Source organism: Chlorocebus sabaeus, chromosome 5, assembly GCF_047675955.1.
Source record: "Chlorocebus sabaeus isolate Y175 chromosome 5, mChlSab1.0.hap1, whole genome shotgun sequence".
Taxonomy (NCBI): Eukaryota; Metazoa; Chordata; class Mammalia; order Primates; family Cercopithecidae; genus Chlorocebus; species Chlorocebus sabaeus.
The window spans coordinates 55,464,187-55,485,244 of NC_132908.1; the positions used below are offsets into that span (position 1 = coordinate 55,464,187).

At 42.0% G+C, this 21,058-nt stretch overlaps 1 protein-coding gene across 1 annotated transcript; it reads left to right on the plus strand.

The window, feature by feature from the left end:
- The first annotated feature begins 7,799 nt into the window (after positions 1 to 7,799).
- On the plus strand, positions 7,800 to 18,540 carry GINS3 (GINS complex subunit 3). The gene is made up of 3 exons (XM_007993518.3): positions 7,800 to 8,148; positions 15,496 to 15,729; positions 16,900 to 18,540. The coding sequence occupies exons 1-3, from the start codon at positions 7,963 to 7,965 to the stop codon at positions 17,128 to 17,130; spliced, it is 651 nt and encodes a 216-aa protein (XP_007991709.1). The 5' UTR covers positions 7,800 to 7,962; the 3' UTR covers positions 17,131 to 18,540.
- The last annotated feature ends 2,518 nt before the right edge of the window (positions 18,541 to 21,058 follow it).

Here is a 21,058-nt window from a genome sequence, read left to right on the forward strand (position 1 = left end):
CCTGACCTGGCTCTTGTGAATACAGCTCTTCCATCTCTTGTGCCGGCACCTGCTCCTGCTCCAGGTATCTGTTGACTAAGCCGGGAATATCCCTAAACTAGCTCTCACTTCCTTGGTAGTCATTTGCCTACCTTTGGTTAAGCTGTGTTAGTCTTTGCTCCAGGTTTGCTGTCAGTTGGATCCTGTCTGCTTTCTATCCTCCAGGAATTCCCATATCCTTCCGGTCTTCTGGTGGCCCTCTTTATTGTGTTCCTGTTTTTGTGGGTTTCATATGTACATATCAAATGCCCACTGAGAGACAGAATGTACTGCGTAAGGAAATTTGAGGCAGGAAGTAGGGAGATAGTGTGTGTGCTTGTGTTCAGTCAGATGTCTCTAGCCAACCTTTGCTCTTGGGAAACTATATCTCAGGGCAATGATGAAGGAATATCACATGTATCAAGTCATCACATTGTACTATACATATATATGTTTATGTATACATATGTATATGTGTGTATATATATATAATTATTATTTATCAATTAAAAATTCAAAAATAAACTTTAAAAAAGTTTCAGAACATGAAGATAGAGACCAGATTGTTATGGACTGTGTTTTGTGTCCCCTCAACACGTGCAGTTTGAAGCCCTAACCTTTAATGTGACTAAATTTGGACACAGAGTGCTTCAAGGTTAAATGAGATCCTAAGGGTGGAGCTCCAATCCAATATGACTGGTGTCTTATAAGAAGAGAAAGACTCCAAGGATGCATGCACACAGAGGAATAGCCATGTGAGCACATAGCGAGATGACAGCCATCTGCATGCAAGGAGAGAGGCCTCGGAGAAACCAGCCCTGCCTGATGAAGTTGAATTAACAGGTGCCTTTCTTATAATGATGCAATAGCTTCTTCTTTGCAAGTTAAGAGGGATACACACACACACGCACATACACGCACATGCAATATCTCTCAATATATAAGACGCGTTAACAATTTCTGTTAGTGCTGCTGAAGACTGTGGGAAGAATCTAAAATTGGTGCTACCCACACACAAGGTCGCATCATGCCCATCAATTTATTTTGATCTCATGGAAGGCGTTTTGGAGCAGTGCTCAAGAAATAGCTCAACCAAAAGAACATCTAAATTATGTAAAAATGAACTCCAATGATTCAGATCTATTAATCTTACATAGTAAGATTTCAAACATGGTACTGTAATTCCAAAACACAAATAACTGTAATAATTTGATCTCATAGGAGATAAATTCTACCTGCTTTTTTGCAGGAAAAAGTTGGAGAACAATACTTTATCACCTTCAAATATATTTGGTAACTGGAACTGAAGGGGAGACAAGCGTAGCCAAGCCTAGACCAAGGATGATCATCAATAATGACAGCTATTTAACAGATGATCATCAATAACGACAGCCATTTGACAAATGTTCATGGAGCGCTTGCTATGTCCCAGGTATTCTCTGAGGTGCTGAGGACGCAGCAATAAACAAACTTGAATAATGATGATAAGAAAGACATTTATTGAGCTCTTATTGTGGGCTAGGCCCTGAGCTCAGTGCTTTGTATACAGCTGACCCTTGAATAACATGGGTTGGTTTGAACTGCGTGAGTCCCCATTTATACGTGAAACTTTTTTCAGTAAAAGTTATACCATGGACTGGGCATGGTGGCTCATACCTGTAATCCCAACATTTTGGGAGGCAAAGGTGGGCGGACTACAGGGTTAGGAGTTCGAGACCAGCCTTACCAAAATGGCAAAACCTCATCTCTACTAAAAATACAAAAACTAGCCAGGCGTGGCGGCCTGTGCCTGTAATCCCAGCTACCCAGGAGGCTGAGGCCGGAGAATCACTTGAACCCGGAAGGCGGAGGTTACAGTGAGCCGAGGTCATGTCACTGCACTCCAGCCTGCACAACAGAGCGAGACTCCATCTCAAAAAAAAAAAAAAAAAAATGTATACTGTGTGTGTCTGACTCTCCTACCTCCCCTTGCAAGCCCTCCACTTCTTCCACCTTGGCTACCCCTGAGATAGCAAGACCAGCCCTTCCTCTTCCTCCTCCTCCTCAGTCTACACAACATGAAGATGACAAGGATGAAGGCCTTTATCATGACTCACTTCCACTCAATGAATAGTAAATGTATTTTCTCTTCCTTATGGTTTTCTTAACATTTTCTTTTATTTGGCTTACTTTATTATAAGAATACAGTATATTATACATATAATACACAAAATATCTGTTAACTGTTCAATAAGGCTTCTGTATATAATACATATAACATATAAAATATCTGTTATCAACTGTTATCAATAAGGCTTCTGGTCAACAGCAGACTAGTAGTAGCTAAGTTTTTGGGAAGTCAAAAGTTATATGTAAGCCAGTGGCTCACACCTATAATCCCAGCACTTTGGGAGGCTAAGGTAGGAGGATTGTTTGAGGCCAGGAGTTCAAGACCAGCCTGGGCAACATAGCAAGATCCCACCTCAATAAAAATTTTAAAAATAATTTTTTAAATTTAAAATGTTATATGTAGATTTTTGACTGTGTAGGGGTCAGTGCCCTGACCTTCTCATTGTTCAAGGGCCAACTGGGTATTAGCTTATTTGTCCTACCACCCCACAACTCTGTGAGCTACTATCATTACCTCCATTTTACAGATACAGAAGCTTCTGAGAGGTAACTCACCCACGGTTACAAAGTCAATTAAAGTGGTAAAAATTGGACCCTACTCAGGCCTGTTGGCTTCCTGAAGTAACACAGCAATTGACTAGAAACAGCTGCTGGAAATGCTTCATAGGTAGGGAACTAGGCCATTTAAAATTGTATTTGCTTAAGCATTCCTTTTTTACAGTTGATATAAAGGTAAAATTCAGTACAGTTCTACCAAAACTCAACAAAATCTACATTACTGGAGCCCAATCAATGAACTTTCATCATGATATTAATGACTTAAGCTCATGGATCTACAGAATTATATTGTGACTAGCATGTACCTTGACAAACAATTTTTTTTTTTTTTTTTTTTTTTTTTTGAGACAGAGTCTCCCTCTGTGCCCCCAGCTGGAGTGCAGTGGCACAATCTCAGCTCACTGCAACCTCCACCTGCCAGGTTCTAGCAATTCTCCTGCCTCAGCCTCCCAAGTAGCTGGGACTACAGGTGTGCACCACCATGCCTGGCTAAGTTTTTGTATTTTCAGTAGAGATGGGGTTTCACCAGCCTGGCCAGGCTGATCTCGAACTCCTGACCTCATGATCCTCCCGCCTCGGCCTCCCAAAGTGCTGTAATTACAGGCATGAGCCACCGCGCCCGGCCCGGCAAATTATTTTTTAACCACTTTAACTTAGTGTTTTCAGTGTTTTACTGCTACATTTTGTAACCAGTGTAATATCTACATATCATCTGTACTATTATTTACTTAAAGCTTTTACTTGATGTTTTAAAGGAAATTTAATATTACTGCTCTAAATAAAGAGACACTAAATCACTCAATAAGTATTTACAAAGTGCCCAATACACACTAGGCAGCAGTGATATAGCACTGAAAAAGAAACTAAAAAATATCCCCACCCTCATGGAGTTAATGTTCTAGTAGGGGTGACAGACAATAAACTAGATAAATGGCCGGGCAAGGTGACTCATGCCTGTAGTGCCAACACTTTGAGAGGCCTAGGCAGGCAGATCATTTGAGGTCAGGAGTTCAAGACCAGCCTGGTCAACATGTGAAACCCGTCTCTACTGAAAATACGGAAGTTAGCTGGGTGTGGTGGCAGATGCCTGTAATCCCAGCTACTCAGGAGGCTGAGGCAGGAGAATCACTTGAACCTGGGAGGTAGAGGTTGCAGTGAGCAGAGATTGTGCCGTTGCACTCCAGCCTGGGAAACAAGAGCAAAACTCCTTCTCAAAAGAAAAATAATAAAGTAAAACAAACAAGATAAGTAAAATATATCAAGTTAGAAACTGATCAGTGCTGAAGGGAAAGGGGGGTATCAGTCCATTCTGTGCTGCTGTAACAGAATAGCTGAGACTGGGTAATTTCTAAATAACAGAAATTTATTCTCTCATAATTCTGGAGGCTGGGAAGTCCAAGATCAAGGCACCAGCATCTGATGAGGGCTTTCTTGCTGTCCTCACATGGTGGAAATCAGAAGGGCCAACAGAGGGACAAATTCTGTGTTCTCACATGGCATGTGTAGAGAGAGAACCCACTCCCCCAAGCCCTTTTTATAATGGCATTAATCCATTCTTGAGAGTAGAACCCTCATGATGTAAACACTTCCAATTAGGCCTCACATCCCAACATCATTGTTTCAGGGATTACGTTTCCAATGCATGAATTTTAGGGGATACTGTCAAACCACAGCAGGAGATATCAAGTGTGTGAGTTAAAACTGTTGTTAAATCGTTAAAATTTTAGAAAGGGTGGCCAGGGAAGACCTCATCAAGACAGTGACTTTTGAGTAAAGACCTGAAAGGGACAAGCCATGTGAAAATCCAAGAGAAACACAATTCAGGTAGTGGAACAGACAATGCGAAGCACTGAGGACCAAATGTGTCTGGGATGCTTAAGGAACAACAGGGAGGTCATGGGCAGAAGCAAGGAGACTAGAGAGCTAATGCAAAAATCCAAGAAAGAGGTGATAGTGACTTAAACCGGAATGATGAGAAATGGTCAGATTCTAGAAATATGAATGTTAAGTCAACACTTGCTGATAGGCCAGTTAGCTGATGGGCCACTACAAAGTGTAAGGGTTAGGAGAGGAGATCAAGGAAAACCCCAAAATTTTGGCCTGAGCAGGCAACTGGAAGGATGGTGCCCAATACATTTCTTTTTTCTTTCTTTTTCTTTCAATGAACCATATGTACAGTTTTTCATATTTCTCCTTTTTCTCCCCACCCCCAGATTTGCATTTCTGTCACTTGCACCACAACCTCCTCACTCAAGAAAGAAATTTAGAAAGCACTGGGATTCAAAAGAACAGATGTAAAAGCTGCTTGAGGTTTTGCTCATCTAAAGCCTGTGTGTTCTTTGGAGGCTGTGACTTTTAAGGGCAAGTCATAAAAGCTAAAGTGGTCCCTGCCCTGTTCACCAAAACACTTATTCTAAGTTATAAAACACTGCAGTTCTATGATTCTGAAATCTTGAAAGGATTATAATGAAAAAAAAATACTCTATTTTCAAGGATCCAGCAGACACTTTTCAGAATACTGATATTTTGTATATTGTAAATATACCAAATATACTCTGAATATTATCAGTATCAGCTTTCTCAGAAGAGAAATACTACTGGCTCTTAGGATTTAAGCTATTAACACATATCTGTGCTTGAAAACCACATGCCACTTTTGTCAAATGAATTGATGCAGTTCAGCATCATAAGCTCAAACATTCACTAATTTCACCTTTTTCTGATTTATTCACTTGTTTATTAGTTCAACAAAAGGACAGTTTAAATAAAGTAACAATATATACACAATGATAGTTTCATGATGAGCCAAGACATTAAATAAGACAAATAAGGCAATCTGATTTTATGTTAAACATTGGCCTGTTCCTTTATTATTAAAATAATAGTGGTATTTGAGTTTGGAGCCAGTATTCTAGTCTTTGTACAAAGATAATGCCTTTCTTTGGCATCAATAAATCAGTATGCATCTGTCTTAATTATATCAGCATAAAAAATAGCTTACTGTCCTTGGCAGTAAATAACATTGCCTTCAATTAGCCAAATTATATTTCTATCTCAAACTACATCCAGTACCATATAGCCATGTCATCAGAGAAATTTTAATTATCACTGAAGATTGTGTTTATTTTTACATTGGACTGTATCACAAACCGAACATTTAAAATATGAAAAAGGAAAAAACCTTCATATAACTGCCTCTCAACGTGCCTCCTCTCTAAAACTTCTAGGCTGCTTTCTCCATTGGGCTGCAGACCTTCCTGTCTAGTAGCTCCTGGACACCATGTGTCCCAAACTGAACTCATCCTTTCCCTCCAACTGCCCCTGTTCCTGTGTTCTGTGTATCTATTCATGACATGTCCATCCACCTGGTCAACCAGGTTCAAAACTTGAATCTCTGACTACTCTCTATACTTCACTTCCTATATCCAATTGGTTGCCAAATACTGCCCACTGAACAGCTTCCAAGCATCTAATCTCTCTCTTCTTTATCTACTGCTGGAATTATCTTCCTGAAGCTCAGATTTATGTTATTATTTGCCCCCAAACCTTGCATTTTCCTCCCATTTTCTATGGAATGGCCTAACTCCTTAGAATGGTACCAAGACTTTCCACAGTTTGGCCATGCCTTTCCACCCCACTGTACCTTGTTTTCATTGTCCTCTGAATTTCATTTATAAAGGTGTCTGGGTGATGACAATCAACGAATTAGTGGCCAATGCCTTTGAAAGTTTTATTATTAAAAAAATAATAAAAAAGAAAGAAAGTTTTATTACAGTTCTCAAGAGAAGGGGCTGTGCCTATGACCACACAAGAAAGTATTAGGGTCAATGAGGAAGTAGAGGGAGCAAGGAGAAAGCCCAGAGCTTTTATTACCGTGGGAAGCAATGGGCGAGGCAGGGAAAGGAAGTCTGAGCAAGCTTAGGATTGAATAGTTTGAATAATGTTGGCGAGGTCTGGGATATAGGGGTGAATTTTAGTTGTCTGGTACTTGGCCATGGGGTGATTTATTACAGTGACTTGGGGCAGGGAAAATATTGGTGTGTGAGATGGATAAAGGTGGTGTGGGGATATAGGCTTGGGTTGGTTGGTTTGTATATGAAAGGGATGTTCACAAGCAAGTTGTTTGCTATCTCTAGGAATTAGCTAACTCTGGAGGGGCAATTCTTCCCCAGGTCCCCAAGGCCCCAAGATGTCAACGCATCATAAAATACAGAAAACAGAAACTAAAATCCACGATTAATACACACCTCCCTTCCCACACACCCTTTACTCCTGACTCCAATAGCCGCAGAAATGCTCTTCTAGACGAAGTAAGTTCTGTAGCGCATCTCTCAACAATTTGCTACCACCCATAGCCCTGGCTGAGGACAGCCATCAAACCTGATACTATGCGACCATGGTCCTTCCCCTGGTCACTGGATAGTGATCGCACCCAACACAGGCACCCCCATCTATAGGGTGGCTGGCGATCTGTGGCCATGTGGCCTGCCTGGACCAATCAATAAACTGGACCAATCGGATTTCCATTTTTAGGGATTTAAATTCAGAGCCACAAAAAGAGATTGTCAGTTGATGATGAGCTAGGACACCCTGAAGTACACTCACAACCTTTGCAAGCCATGTGCAGTCTAGTGCTCCACCCCTCTACCCACCCCGTCCAACCCCCACCAAAATACTAACCAAATACAACACACTAGTTCATCATCTAGACTATAATAACTCGCTGGGGATAGTGCTGGAAGTTTTTGTCTCACATTTCTTTCAAATATCAAGATTAACGGAGTTGCATAGTGAAAAAAAACTGTAGGAAAGAGCTGGACTTAGGCCTGGAGCGACGGGCACAAGATGCCTTTATTTTAAACCCCTAAAAGTGTTGCAAAGTGTTTTTAACTTCATATAAATATTTAAGGATCACATGAACACAATCCAGTACAAATGGGTCCAGGAGCTTCAACAACCGTTCCAGCTTCTTCCTAATGTTCCCCTACTGGGCAACAAGCGGAGGGAAGAGAACTTCCGGCGCCCCCACCTACCGCTCCCGTGCTGTGTCCCACTGCTCTAAATCTGCAGACTTGGTCGATTGCTTCTGCCTGGGCGGTACCGCCCGAATCGACTGCTCCTGTCTGACGCGTCCCCGGGCGCGGGAAACGAGTTTCAATCCACTTTCCTGACCCCAACCATCCTGCCCAGTGTCCGCCTCCCCGTCTTGTACACCCCTAACTCCCTGAGGCTCCCCCGAATCACGCGAGTGGAAGCGGAGAAGCTCAAGTGGCCGCCATGTCGGAGGCTTATTTCCGAGTGGAGTCGGGTGCCCTGGGGCCTGAGGAGAACTTTCTTTCTTTGGACGACATCCTGATGTCCCACGAGAAGCTGCCGGTGCGCACGGAGACCGCCATGCCTCGCCTTGGCGCTTTCTTCCTGGAGCGGAGCGCAGGCGCCGAGACTGACAACGCCGTCCCACAGGTGAGCCTTTGGGTGCGGGGTCCCACCCGGAAAGACTTCAGCTCCCGGCGGGCCTCGCGGCCCTGGGACGCCGCGTCGGGGCGCGCTGCCCCCTGGGATTTGTAGTTTTCATGGAGCCAGGGCCGAAGGCGCTAACGACTTCTACCTGGAAACTCGGCGGGGGTCTCGTCGCGCTCAGGGTGGTCTCCAGACTTGTTGTTCGACATCTGTGGTGAAACTACTTATCCTAGGTCGCCAAGCGCCTCCAACATTGATTTCATTTTTGAAACTGTCCAAATTCGTTAGTGTCTTCCCCTAACCCCTGCAACGTGTGTTGAATGCTTGAAGATTGACTCCAGCTGAATACTTCAGAATTAGAGTTCTGATTATGTTTGCCTTAAAACAGCTTTGGGCTCTGTAAGAGCATGTGATAAGTGGGAACCCCAAGTTCCTAGATTCATGCCTGCATAATGATGACAGGATCAGCACCCACTTACTGAGGGCTTACTTAGTGCCAGCATGGATGGGTGTGGGGAGTAAGCTTTTCCCTTTAATCCTTCAACAGCCAGAAACGTTGGGTCACTTGGCCAGGAGCTTCAGTTAGTGGTGAGCTGGGATTCGGAACCAAAGGTCGTATGGCTTCAAATATAAAACTGTCCCAGGAACAGGGCTTGTGATGATTATGTTGGATTTCCTGTTTCACCTGTTTTGTTTATAACGGTGTTTTTTGTTTGGTCTGTTTGTTTCAAGTTAATTTTTATCAAAGTAATACATAACCAACGTTTTAAAAGTCAAATAGGCCGGGCGCGGTGGCTCACTCCTGTAATCCCAGCACTTTGGGAGGCCGAGGCTGGCGGATCACGAGGTCAAGAGATCAAGACCATGCTGGCCAACGTGGTGAAACCCCATCTCTACTAAAAATACAAAACTTAGCTGACTGTGGTGGCGGGCGCCTGTAGTCCCAGCTACTCGGAGGCTGAGGCAGGAGAATTGCTTGAACCCAGGAGGCGGAGTTTTCAGTGAGCTGAAATTGTGCCACTGCACTCCAGCCTGGCTACAGAGCGAGACTCCTCCTCGAGTCAAATAGTACCAAAAGATTTATAAGAAAAAATAACAGGCCCTGCCTTGCTTTTCCCACTTCCCCCTCCAAGTTCACAGGGCTCATGTACCTTTTTTAGTGGTGTCTTAAGATTCATCTCCGTATTTCTAAATAATATTCTTAAACTTACCTTGTTGGGTTGTTGTTTGTTGTTGTTGTTGTTTGGATGTAGACATTATCTGTTGACTTTGTATCCTAGCAAATGAGGATTTCGTTCCCATACACACTGGTAAACATGGCTCTATGCTGCCCATCCTTTATTCATATTTCCTTAGTTTCTAGTTAATGTCCTTTTTCTGTTTCAGGATTCCACCTAGGATACCACATTGCATTTAGTAGACATGTTTCCTTAGCCTCCTGACAGTTCATCAGACCTCCTTGTTCTGATGACCTTGACGGTTTTGTGGAGTGGTGGTCAGGTATTTTGTAAAATGTTCCTCAATTGGAAATCTTTGGTTTTGGGGTAGTTGTGTTTTGGTTTTGGTTTTTTGTTTTTTTGACAGAGTTGCCCTGTCATCCAGGCTGGAGTGCAGTGGCATAATCTCAGCTCACTGCAGCCTCTTCCACCTCCTGGGTTCAAGCGATTCTCCTGCCTCAGCCTCCCAAGTAGCTGGGATTACAGGTGCCCACCATCACACCCAGCTAATTTTTGTATTTTTAGTAGAGCCAAGGTTTCACCAGGTTGCCCAAGCTGGTCTGGAACTCCTGACTTCAAGTGATCCACCCACCTCAGCCTCCCCAAGTGCTGGGATTACAGGTGTGCGCCACCTCGCCCAGCCTCCTTTGTTTTTGTTTTTATTCTTTTTTCTCAGGATTAGACTTGGTTATCAGCTTTAGGGAGGAAGACCACAGAGGCAGGCAAAGTGCCATTTTCATCACATATTAAGGGTGCCTACTATCAACAGGACTTTTTACTGTTCATTTGAACCTTGGCAGAGGTAATGTTCATGAGGTTGCTCCACGTTTTCATACTGTACTCTTTGGACGGAAGTCATTATCACTCACTGAAGGAGGAGGGAGTCATGTTCCACTTCTTTGAGTGCAGAGTGTCTCCATTAATACTTTAGAATCCTTCTGCTTGGGAGATTTATGTAGGAAGGTTCGTATGACATTTAATTTCATTTATAGGATTATTCAGACTTTATTTCTTCTTGTGTTCATTTTGGTATATTGGTTTTTAACTAAAAATTTGACCATTTTACTTTTTTTTTTTTTTTTTTTTTTGAGACAGGGTCTTGCTCTTGCCCAGGCTGGAGTGCAGTGGTGTGATATGACTCAGTGCAGCCTTGACCTCCCAGGCTCAAGTGATCGTCACACCTCAGCCACCTATGTGGCTGGGATTGCAGGCGCATGCCACCATGCCCAGCTAGTTTTTTTTTTTTTTTTTTTTTTGAGATGGAGTCTCACTGTGTCACCCAGGCTGAAGTGCAGTGACTGGATCTCAGCTCACTGCAAGCTCCGCCTCCCAGGTTTACGCCATTCTCCTGCCTCAGCCTCCTGAGTAGCTGGGTCGTTTTTTATATTTTTTAGTAGAGACAGGGTTTCACCGTGTTAGCCAGGATGGTCTCGATCTCCTGACCTCGTGATCCGCCCATCTCAGCCTCCCAAAGTGCTGGGATTACAGGCTTGAGCCACCACGCCCAGCCGCCCAGCTAATTTTTGTATCTTTTTTTTTTTTTTGGTCTAAATTTTCAATGGTATCAGTACAATGTTCAGAATTTCCTTTACTATCTTTTTAATGTCAGTAGGATTACAGTGGTGCCCTTATTTTTATTTTTAATATCAATAAGTTGTGTTCTCCCTTTCTTGATTACCCTTGCCAGGAGTCTTATCAATTTTTTTATTCTTTTAAAAGAACTAACTTAGGACTCTGTTAGTTTTCTCTTTTGTACCTTATTTTAGGTCATTAAGTTCTAATTAGTTCTTTCCTTCTACTTTATTTGGGTTTAATTTTCTATTATTCCCCCCCCCCACACACACACCCACATTTTGAGGTGGAAACTTAGGTCATTAATTTTTCAATCTTCTTTTATACATTCATAGCGATACATTTCTTTTAAGTACAACTTTAATTGCATTTCATAAGTTTTGATGTGTTATATTTTCATTATCAATGAACTAAAAATACTTTTTAGGCCAGGCACGGTGGCTCGCACCTATAAACCCAACACTGGGAGGTGGAGAGGGGAGGATCACTTGAGCCCAGAAGTTCCAGACCAGCCTGGGCAACATAGTGAGTCCCCAACTCTACAAAAAATAGAAATAAAAAAAGCCAGGCATGGTAGCACACACCTGTGGTCCCAGCTACTCAGGAGGCTGAGGCAAGAGGACCATTTAAGCCTTGGAGGGTCAGTACTGCAGTGAGCCATGATCACACCACTGCACTCCAGCCTAGGTGACAGAGCAAGATAATGTCTCAAAAAAATAAATAAAAATTTTAAAAAACTGTTTAATTTCTATTGTGATTTCTTTTTTGACCCATAGGTATTTAGAAGACTAGTGCTTAATTTCAAACATTTTGAGATTTGGCCATTTACCATTTTTTTTATTTCTAGCTTGATTCCACTGTGGCCAGAAAACATAGTCTGCATGATTTCAGTCTTTCGAAAGTTGCTGAGACTTGCTCTATGGCAAAGCATAAGACCAATTTAACCATTCTGTGTGGACTTGAAAAGATGTCTATGTGAAGTCATGGTGTCCAATAAATAATCTGTATGTGTGAATTAGCTCATTTGTTAATTGTTTTGTTGAGATATTCTCTATCCTTGCGATTTTTTTTTCTACTTTTTTTTAAATCCTGAAAAACATGTGGACCAGGCATAGTGGCTCCTGCCTGTAACCCTAGCACTTTGGGAGGTGGAGGTGGGAGGATCACTTGAGGCCAGGAATTTGAGATCAGCCTAGGCAACATAGCAAGACCCTCTCTCTAGGAAAAATTAAAAAATTGCAAAATTAGCTGAGTGTGGTGGCACATGCCGATAGTCCCACCTACTCAGGAGACTGAGGCAGGAGGATTACTTGAGCCTAGAAGACCATTGCATTCCAGCCTGGGTGACAGAACAAGACCCCATCTCTAAAAAAAAAAAAAAATTATTGAAAAAATGTTAAAGTCTCTCACTATGATTATGGATTTGTCTGTTTATCCTTTTACTTCTGTTAATTTAGACAAATATTAATTTTCTGGTAGATATAATGACCCTTTTATTGTTGTCACATGTCCCTCTTTATCTCTAGTAATGTTCCTGTCTTTTGATTAGTGTTTACATGACATTTTTTCATCCTATTTTTAATTTTTCTGTGTCTTCATATTTAAGGTATGTCTCTTTTTAAGCAGCATGTAGGTGGGTTTTGTTTTTTATTCAGTGTGCTGATTTTTAATTAGTATATTTAATCCATTTACATTTAATTTAATATTGACATATTTATGTTCATTTTTACCTTCCTACTTTTTTCTTATGTCCCATCTGTTTTAGCTTTCTTTTTCTATCCTTTCTTGACTTCTTTTGCATTAATCAAATTTATTTTGCTATTCATTTACCTTTTTATTAGTTTATTTAGTTATTTATTCTTCTTTTATTTTAGTGGCTACCTTAAATATATTACACAATCATTTTTGACTAAAAAGAATGTTATGTAAGTTACTACTTTCACCACTTCACAGAAATGACTAGAATCTTAGAACACTTAAACCCATTTTGTCACTTGTGTTAATCATGATGTATTCTAATTTGACTCATTGAAAACCCTATAAAACATTATTATTATATATCCACTTACATATTCTTTTCATTACTCTTTTTTTCTTTTTGCATTTCCATAGTTCTTTCTGGAATCATTTTCATTCTCTCTTCAGAATTCCCTTACTCTGGATCTTCTTTCTGGTGATAATTCTCAGTTTCTGTCAGTGTCACAGATCCCCAGAACCAACCCAGATTTCATGATTCACTAAGGAGACTCAAAGGACTCAGCATATAGTCACACTCATGGTTAAGATTTATTACATCAAAAGGATATAAAGCAAAATCAGCAGAGGGAAAGGTTGCATGGAGTAAAGTCTGGAGGAGACCAGGCACAAGCTTCCAAGAGTCCTCTCCTAGTGGAGTCACACAGGACACACTTAAATTCTCCAGTAATTTGAATTCTGATAAAATGTGTGAAATACTGTCTACCAGGGAAGCTTGTTACAGACTCAGTCCCCAGGGTTTTATTGGAGGCTGTTCATGTGGCACTTTCTGTCCAGCACAGACCAAAATTCAGACTTCCAGAGGCAAAGCAGTTGTTCAACATGAATCGCATTGTTTCCACAAACAGTTCAGGCACACTCTCATTGGTTCTGGGATGGATGAGAATCCCTCTTCTGAAATCCAAGTTCCCAGATGCCAACCAAGGGCCAACCTTACAAGCAGGCCTTGCTAAGATAGCAGTCTCAGGCCTACTGTATTAACTCTTTTCTGCATACTTTCTCTATGGAAATGCCTTTATTTCACCTTTACTTTTAAAGAATATTTTCACTGGGTATAAGATTTTACACTCGCAGTTATTTTCTTTTAGCACATTAAAAAAATCCATTTCCATTGTTTTGTGGCTTCCATAGTTTCCGTTAAGAAGTTGGCTTTTTTTCTTTTTTTTTGAGATGGAGTCTGTGTCGCCCAGACTGGAGTGGAATGGTATGATCTTGGCTCACTGCAACCTCCACCTCCCAGGTTCAAGTGAGCCTCCTGCCTCAGCCTCCCAAGTAGCTAGGATTACAGGCGCCCACCACTATGCCTGGCTAATTTTTGTATTTTTAGTAGAAACAGGGTTTCACCATGTTGGTCAGGCATGAACTCCTGAGCTCAGGTGATTTGCCTGCCTCGGCCTCCCAAAGTGTTGGGATTACAGGCATGAGCCGCCGCGCCCGGCTAAGAAGTTGGCTTTAACTCTTAATGTTCCTTCTTTAAAGGCAATGTATTCCTCACTCCCATCTACAGCTGTTTTTAAGATTTTCTCTGTCTTTGGTCTCACAATTCAGGTAATATATGCCTAGTTGTGATTTTATTAGTATTTATTCTATTAATACTTGTTATTTATAATGTTCCTTGAATCTGTGGTTTGGTATCTTTTTTTAATTTTGAATAATGTATAGCTTTTATCTCTTCAGACATTTATTTTGCCTAAGCCTATCCCTCCTCCCCATTAAAATACATGCATGTTGAAGTTTTTCTTTGTTTTACACCTTATTTCATACATCTCTTAGGCTAGGCTCTTCTCTGTTTTTTCTCTAGATGCTTTAGTCTGAATATTTTCTCTTGACCTTTTCTCCCATTTACAGTCCTCTCTTCATCCATATCCAGTCCAGTAAACATGTTAAATTTGATTTAATCTTTTGACTTCTTAGGTTCAATTATTATATTTTTCAGTTCTGGAATTTCCATTTGATTTTTAAATTTATCTTAAAGTTGGCGCCTAATTTCTCTGCTATTCGGTGTCAAATAGAGGGCTTACATCTGTCCCTTCTTTCTCAGATCTTAGGCCCTTATGTCCTGGTGGTGCTGGCAGCCTTGAACTCAATGTTGATCTGTCTAGTCCTGTGCAGTTTGCCAAAAGCTCTGCTTCCACTCCTACAAAGCTATTCCCATCTTTTTGCAACAGTTCTCCCTTGTGAGAGTGTTTGGCTTTTACTGCTTCACTCAATCCAGTTGTTTGCCTTTGATTTTTTGGAGATTTATGACTCTTAATTTCTGGTCTGTCATGACCACCTCATCTTGTTTTCTAATTCTGTTGAGGCTTTAAAAACTAGAGACATGTGTTCTGTCATCTCTGAAGCTGTGATGTGGGATGGGAAGGGGCTGCCACCCCAGCTCAGGTTGTTCCTATTTTTCTTTCTGACCCCTAGCACCCAATAGGGTGCTTAGCACATAGCAGGCACTCAGCAAGTGGATATTTAGAATAAATATTCAGTATTCAAAGAAAAAGGAAATGTTTACTGTAGTTCTGAAGTGTCTACAATTGGACAGTTTTTATTTGTGTTAGTTAGAAGACTCTCTCTTATCCTACATTTTTGTTCTCCACCATGTTTTTGTTGTATAAGTCCATTTTCTCTCTCCATTCCATCATCATATAACCACGCACTTCATTGCTTCAAGTCACAACCAGGTCTTCTGTGCTTGACGGCCACTCCCCCAGAGAGAAAAGGCAGTATTGCTCAGGTGATGTATATTTCCTTTTCGTCACACACATTTCCTATGTTATTTGTCTGTTTTTAAAATCTACATTCATGCATGCTGCAGGGTTCCAAGCTCGAACTCCCCTTGTGGCTGGCAAAAGGACTTTTTGACAACAAGCGACGGATCCTTTCTGTGGAACTCCCCAAGATCTACCAGGAGGGCTGGAGAACGGTGTTCAGTGCGGATGCCAATGTGGTGGACCTCCACAAAATGGGGCCCCATTTCTACGGGTTTGGCTCCCAACTCCTGCATTTTGACAGTCCCGAGAATGCAGACATTTCCCAGTCTCTGCTGCAGGCAAGTAATGGGTGTGAAAACCTGTGGTGCCGCACCTATCTCAGGAGCCAGCCCCAGATACTACTTTTACCCAGGACAGTGTATGACTTGTAAATTTAGTTTGTTATTATTCCAGGTCAGCCTACAGTTACACTGTCTTCCCATTATATATTATAGATATACACATACACACACACTTTGTTTTAATATGACTTGTCTGCTACTACTCATATTTGCTTGCTACAAGTTGAGGCCAGCAGGAACTCTAGGAAATGAGAAAAGGGTGATGATGGCCAGGTGTGGTGGCTCACACCTGTAATCCCAGCACTTTGGGAGGCCAAGGCAGGAGGATCACTGAGCCCAGGAGTTCAAGACCAACCTGGGCAATATAGTGAGATCCCATCTCTATTAAAAAGAAAAAAGACAAAAAAAGGGTGATGGTGCATTACAGATGACAGGCACTTAGATACACAGTTTCAGGCCTGGCCTGAGGGTTCCTGTTGGAAATACAAGAGTTATTGGGTTATTTGTTTCCTTCTTTTGTTCTGGGGTTATGGCTTGGCCCTGCCATGAACTAGTAATATGACTTGGTCAAGCTACTTGACCTCTCTAGACATCCATTCACCTGTAAGAATTGATGGAGATGATAATAGTGCCAAAATTATAGAGTTGTGGTAAAACTATGTAACACCGTGTAATAAACAATAACTCATATTGTTATTACTTTTCCAGGACAAAACAATGTTATACATCTGTTCCCATCCTTTATGGTATAACCTTATTTTAATTTTTCATAATTATTTTTTATTCTGTTACTGTTAGAAGAAACCATCATTTCTGTCTCTTGGGACAGAAGCATTTGCTACTAATGACTAATGACAATGCTAATAATGGCAAAAGTTTCTCAGGAAGCTGGCTGTGTGCTAGCCATTTGCTAGGTGCATTACATGTATTCATTGATTTTCTTAACAACTTACTGGATTTTCATAACAATCCACTTCACAGATGAGGAAATCGAGGCTTGGCAATGTGCAGTAACTTACTTGGGTGCTAGAGGGAATTCAGACCTCCTTCTGAGTCCTACACATCATTCTTTCTTTTCATGCCATTTAAATGTTCTGAGATAAAAATGGATATGACTTTGTGGAGTGTGAGGTCAACCCTGACTTCTCATACTCCCTTGTTTTCCAGACGTTTATTGGACGTTTTCGCCGCATCATGGACTCCTCACAGAATGCTTACAACGAAGACACTTCAGCCCTGGTAGCCAGGCTAGACGAGATGGAGAGGGGCTTATTTCAAACAGGGCAGAAAGGACTGAATGACTTTCAGTGTTGGGAGAAGGGGCAGGCTTCTCAGATCACAGCTTCCAACCTCGTTCAGAATTACAAGAAGAGAAAATTCACTGATATGGAAGACTGAAGGCCGGAAGAACACAGAATGGCTCCTTGTAGACTTATCCCTCCATGTGTCCTTGATAGGAGCTGGCTGACCTTGTACAGAACCAGAATCTTGTCCCATTTCATGGCTTATTTCCTGTGACCATAGGGAATTATAGGAAACTGGACATGCTGGAGGATGTGGGTGTCCCTGGCTCTGTGCGTCTTCTGGGACTGTCCTACCCTGCTGACCCACAGCCCAGGCCCTTTAACCCAAAAGCCCACGGCCAAGGAGAAATCAAAGTCCTTCCTAAATAAGAATCACTGCCATATAATATATCACAGTAGAGTTGAGATTGGGATTCCTTGTGTCTGGGAGTTTGGACAGCTCCAGATGTACAGTTTCGCTAGCCACAAAGCACAGGTACAAACTGGGTCATCTTCGCCTGGTCACAAAATGTTCTCTCGATCTTATTTGCCTCATCTTCCTCATGGTTGTACAGAGGAGAGCACCCCACCATGCTGGCCTGACTATCTCCTGCTGCCTGCCTGCAGGGAGTTACCCCAGTTTCCAAAAACAGTCGCCCAGATAAAGGAGGAAAAGAGAAAGGCAGACAAATAGCATGGCTTTTACTAAAGAAAAGATATTGGCCTCATACTCTATACTCAGGGCTTAATGAACTGGAATCTGCATAACTCAGCAGTCAGCCCAGAAGGGAAATGGTTAAACAGCTCATTTTTTGCCTCAGAGAGCCTAAGAGCACCCGCACACTTCTTCCACTCCCTGTCTAGAAAAGCTGTCAGGGAGTCGTTTGGAATTGCAAAGTGGTTATTAAGGGGTGTTAACCAGCCTGCATTACATCCAGAAGTCAGGACTTGGTTGCTGACTGCGAAGGGCCCTGTTTTCGAAACCTAATAAGAGAGCAAGAAGGCTCCATTGTGCTTTTTTTTCCTCTTCAGTAAATTTTGCAACCTTATTGCATAGAAGATTCCTGACCATTTACTGGAACCTGTTTAAGCAAGCACAAATCTCTTTTCCTGAAGATCAAGGATGCAACCTCAGGTTGAGAAAGAAACAGCATTACCTGGACCCATTAGACCGTTCGCAGGGCTTCACTGCTTCCCCTCTGACACTCCACAACTAGCAAAAATTGTCTTTGTCATTGGAAATTATAGAGGGATTTGGGTATCCAGATTGTGCAGGTACAAACTTAGATTGTCTTGAGGCAAACTTAGAACCACAGAAATGCTTTTAAAATGCCTATTTTAAGATGGAATTGATGTTTTTATAATTTGATTTTAGTGCTAAATAAATGATGGACTTTGTACATGAATATGTTCTGTACAAGTACTCTTTCTGTCACTAGTACTACAGATAATCATCAAAGCTATCAGAATTTTGTCTTTGATCATATTTGACAGTAATGCACAAATAAATCCATGTTTTAGCAGATGCTCTTTTGCTTGTGTGGTACACATAAATAGGAGGTACATTCTCTGTAGGAGGGTGCTGTGTCCTAGGAAGATGAGATTTCCATTACTACCGCAGCATTTATATATAGCCAGGGCCCCAGAAACCATTCATAGAGCGAGAAAAGCATATTATTTAACTTTTGGCATCATTCTTTTCACACATAGTTTTATATTTAAAGTCAACCCTAAGTCTGCTACCATTTTTTCCTACTTCCTAAAAAAAAGAAATTCCTCGGGGGCCTTGTGTCAGGAATATGTAGGTATTCGTTTCCAAAATTTAGCCCCTGTTTTACTTTTCGAACAGATTATATTACACATAGCTTTTGAACCCATTTTCAATTACAGATCTGCCTTCAGGCCTGTTGGACTACCCCTCTTCCCAGCAGCCCTCCAGTCAGTCATTTGGATTTTTATTTGTTCTCTTCAAGAGGTTAATTTAAAAACAACAACAACAACAACAAATTGACTCAAATACCAAATTGCTCTCAAACTCCAGGGAGTAAATGTGTGCCCTTTCCCCTGAAGCACTCTGTTCCCACATAACTGTGGCCTTATAGATAGAAGACCTCAGTGTATGCAGGTTTTTCCCAGGGACAATGTGGGCTGCCAGGAGGAGTGGGGCAAGGCTCTGTCTCCTGCTGTTTGTGACTTCTGGATTTGGGTGGCTCTGGGCTATCCATGGCTCTCCATCTCCACACTGATGGCTCCCAAATTCCTATCTCCATCTCGGATCGCTCCCTCCAGCTCCAGACTTGGATCCAATCCCCTGCTTGATGTTCCTACTTCCCTGCGGCCTGCTCCTCCTCTGATCTTTCCCATCTCCATTTTTTACAACTCCATCCTTCCCTATTGCTCAGAACAAAAACGCTATGTCCGCCCTGACCTTCCTTCTCTCACTCTCCATATCTTTTGGGTCTATCATCAAATCATTTGCAGCATCCGGCCACCTCCCCATCACCTCGGGTGCTGTCATTTGGGCCAGGCCCCTACCATTTCTTTCCTGGAGTTTTGGGGTCACCCCCTAACTGCGTCCCTGCATTCACCCTCCACTCCACCTTCAGACTCTTCTTACCATAGCAGTCAGAGTGCTCTTGTTAAAAAGTAAATCCAATCTTGTCGATTCTCTGCTCAAGACCCTCCCATCTTAGAGATAAAGGCTACCCAGTTATCCCAGCACACTTTGTTAAAAACTCATCTTTGAGCCGGGTGCGGTGGCTCATGCCTGTAATCCCAGCACTTTGGGAGGCCGAGGCAGGTGGATAACTTGAGGTCAGGAGTTTGAGACCAGCCTGGCCAACACAGTGAAACCTGTCTCTCAAAAAAAAAAAAAAAAAAAAAAAAAAGTCATCTTTACTCTGCTAATCTGATGTTGAATTTCTTTATTGCTTGCATGGCAGAAATAATTTGTTTCTTATTTTAAATAAAAAGTCCACCTTCTCCCTAAGAATTCTGAGCATCTTACAGAGCTTCTCACTAATCTCTCAGCACCTCTGAACCCGAGGTTTCTGGAATACTGTGTCTAAACTAGTGAAACTGGCATGCAGAAGCACTGAGTGACTCAAGTTCAAACAGCAGTCAGTTCCACGCTGCGTCTGTCTGTTCTGTCCTCCAATCCTTCAAGAAACCCCAAGGGAGCTTTTGATCTTTGTGCTTGAAACTATTGTGTCTATGTGAAAATGTAATATTTTAAACTGACCTTGGCAAAAGAAAATAACCGCAGAGGCCGTGTATATATTTCTCAAAGCAGATATTTTTGTGTTCAGGAGAAAAATCTATAAAATGTAAGGTAGATGCTTAACTATAAGAATTTTTTTTTTTTTTTTGAGACAGAGTCTTGCTCTGTCACCAAGGCTGGAGTGCAGTGGCGCGATCTCAGCTCACTGCAACCTCTGCCTCCCGGGTTCAAGCGATTCTCCTGCCTCAGCCTCCTGAAAAGCTGTGCCACCATGCTCAGCTAATTTTTGTATTTTTAGTAGAGACGAGGTTTCACCATGTTAGCCAGGATGGTCTCGATCTCCTGACCTAGTGTTCCATCCACCTCGGCCTCCCAAAGTGCTGGGATTACAGGCATGAGCCACCGCACCAGGCCAACTATAAGAACTAGTCTAAGAAATATAATTTCAACATTCCTTATCTAGTAAAAGCAACTTTTTAGGTCATTTTATTTTATTTTTGAGACAAGGTCTCCCTTTGCTACCCAAGCTGGAGTGCTTGGCCCAATCACAGCTCACTGCAACTGTGATTTACGCCTTGACCTCCCAGGCTTAAACAACCCTCCCACCTCAGCCCCCCAAGTAGCTGAGGTTACAGGCACGCGCCACCACGCCAGGCTAATTTTTGTATTTTTTGTAGAGACGAGGTCTCAGTATGTGGTACAGGCTGGTCTCAAACTCCTGAGCTCAATCAGTCCACCTGCCTTGTCGTCCCAGAATGCTTGGATTACAGGTGTGAGCCACCGTGCCAGGCCGATAAATTTCTAATATTGAATACACATAGAA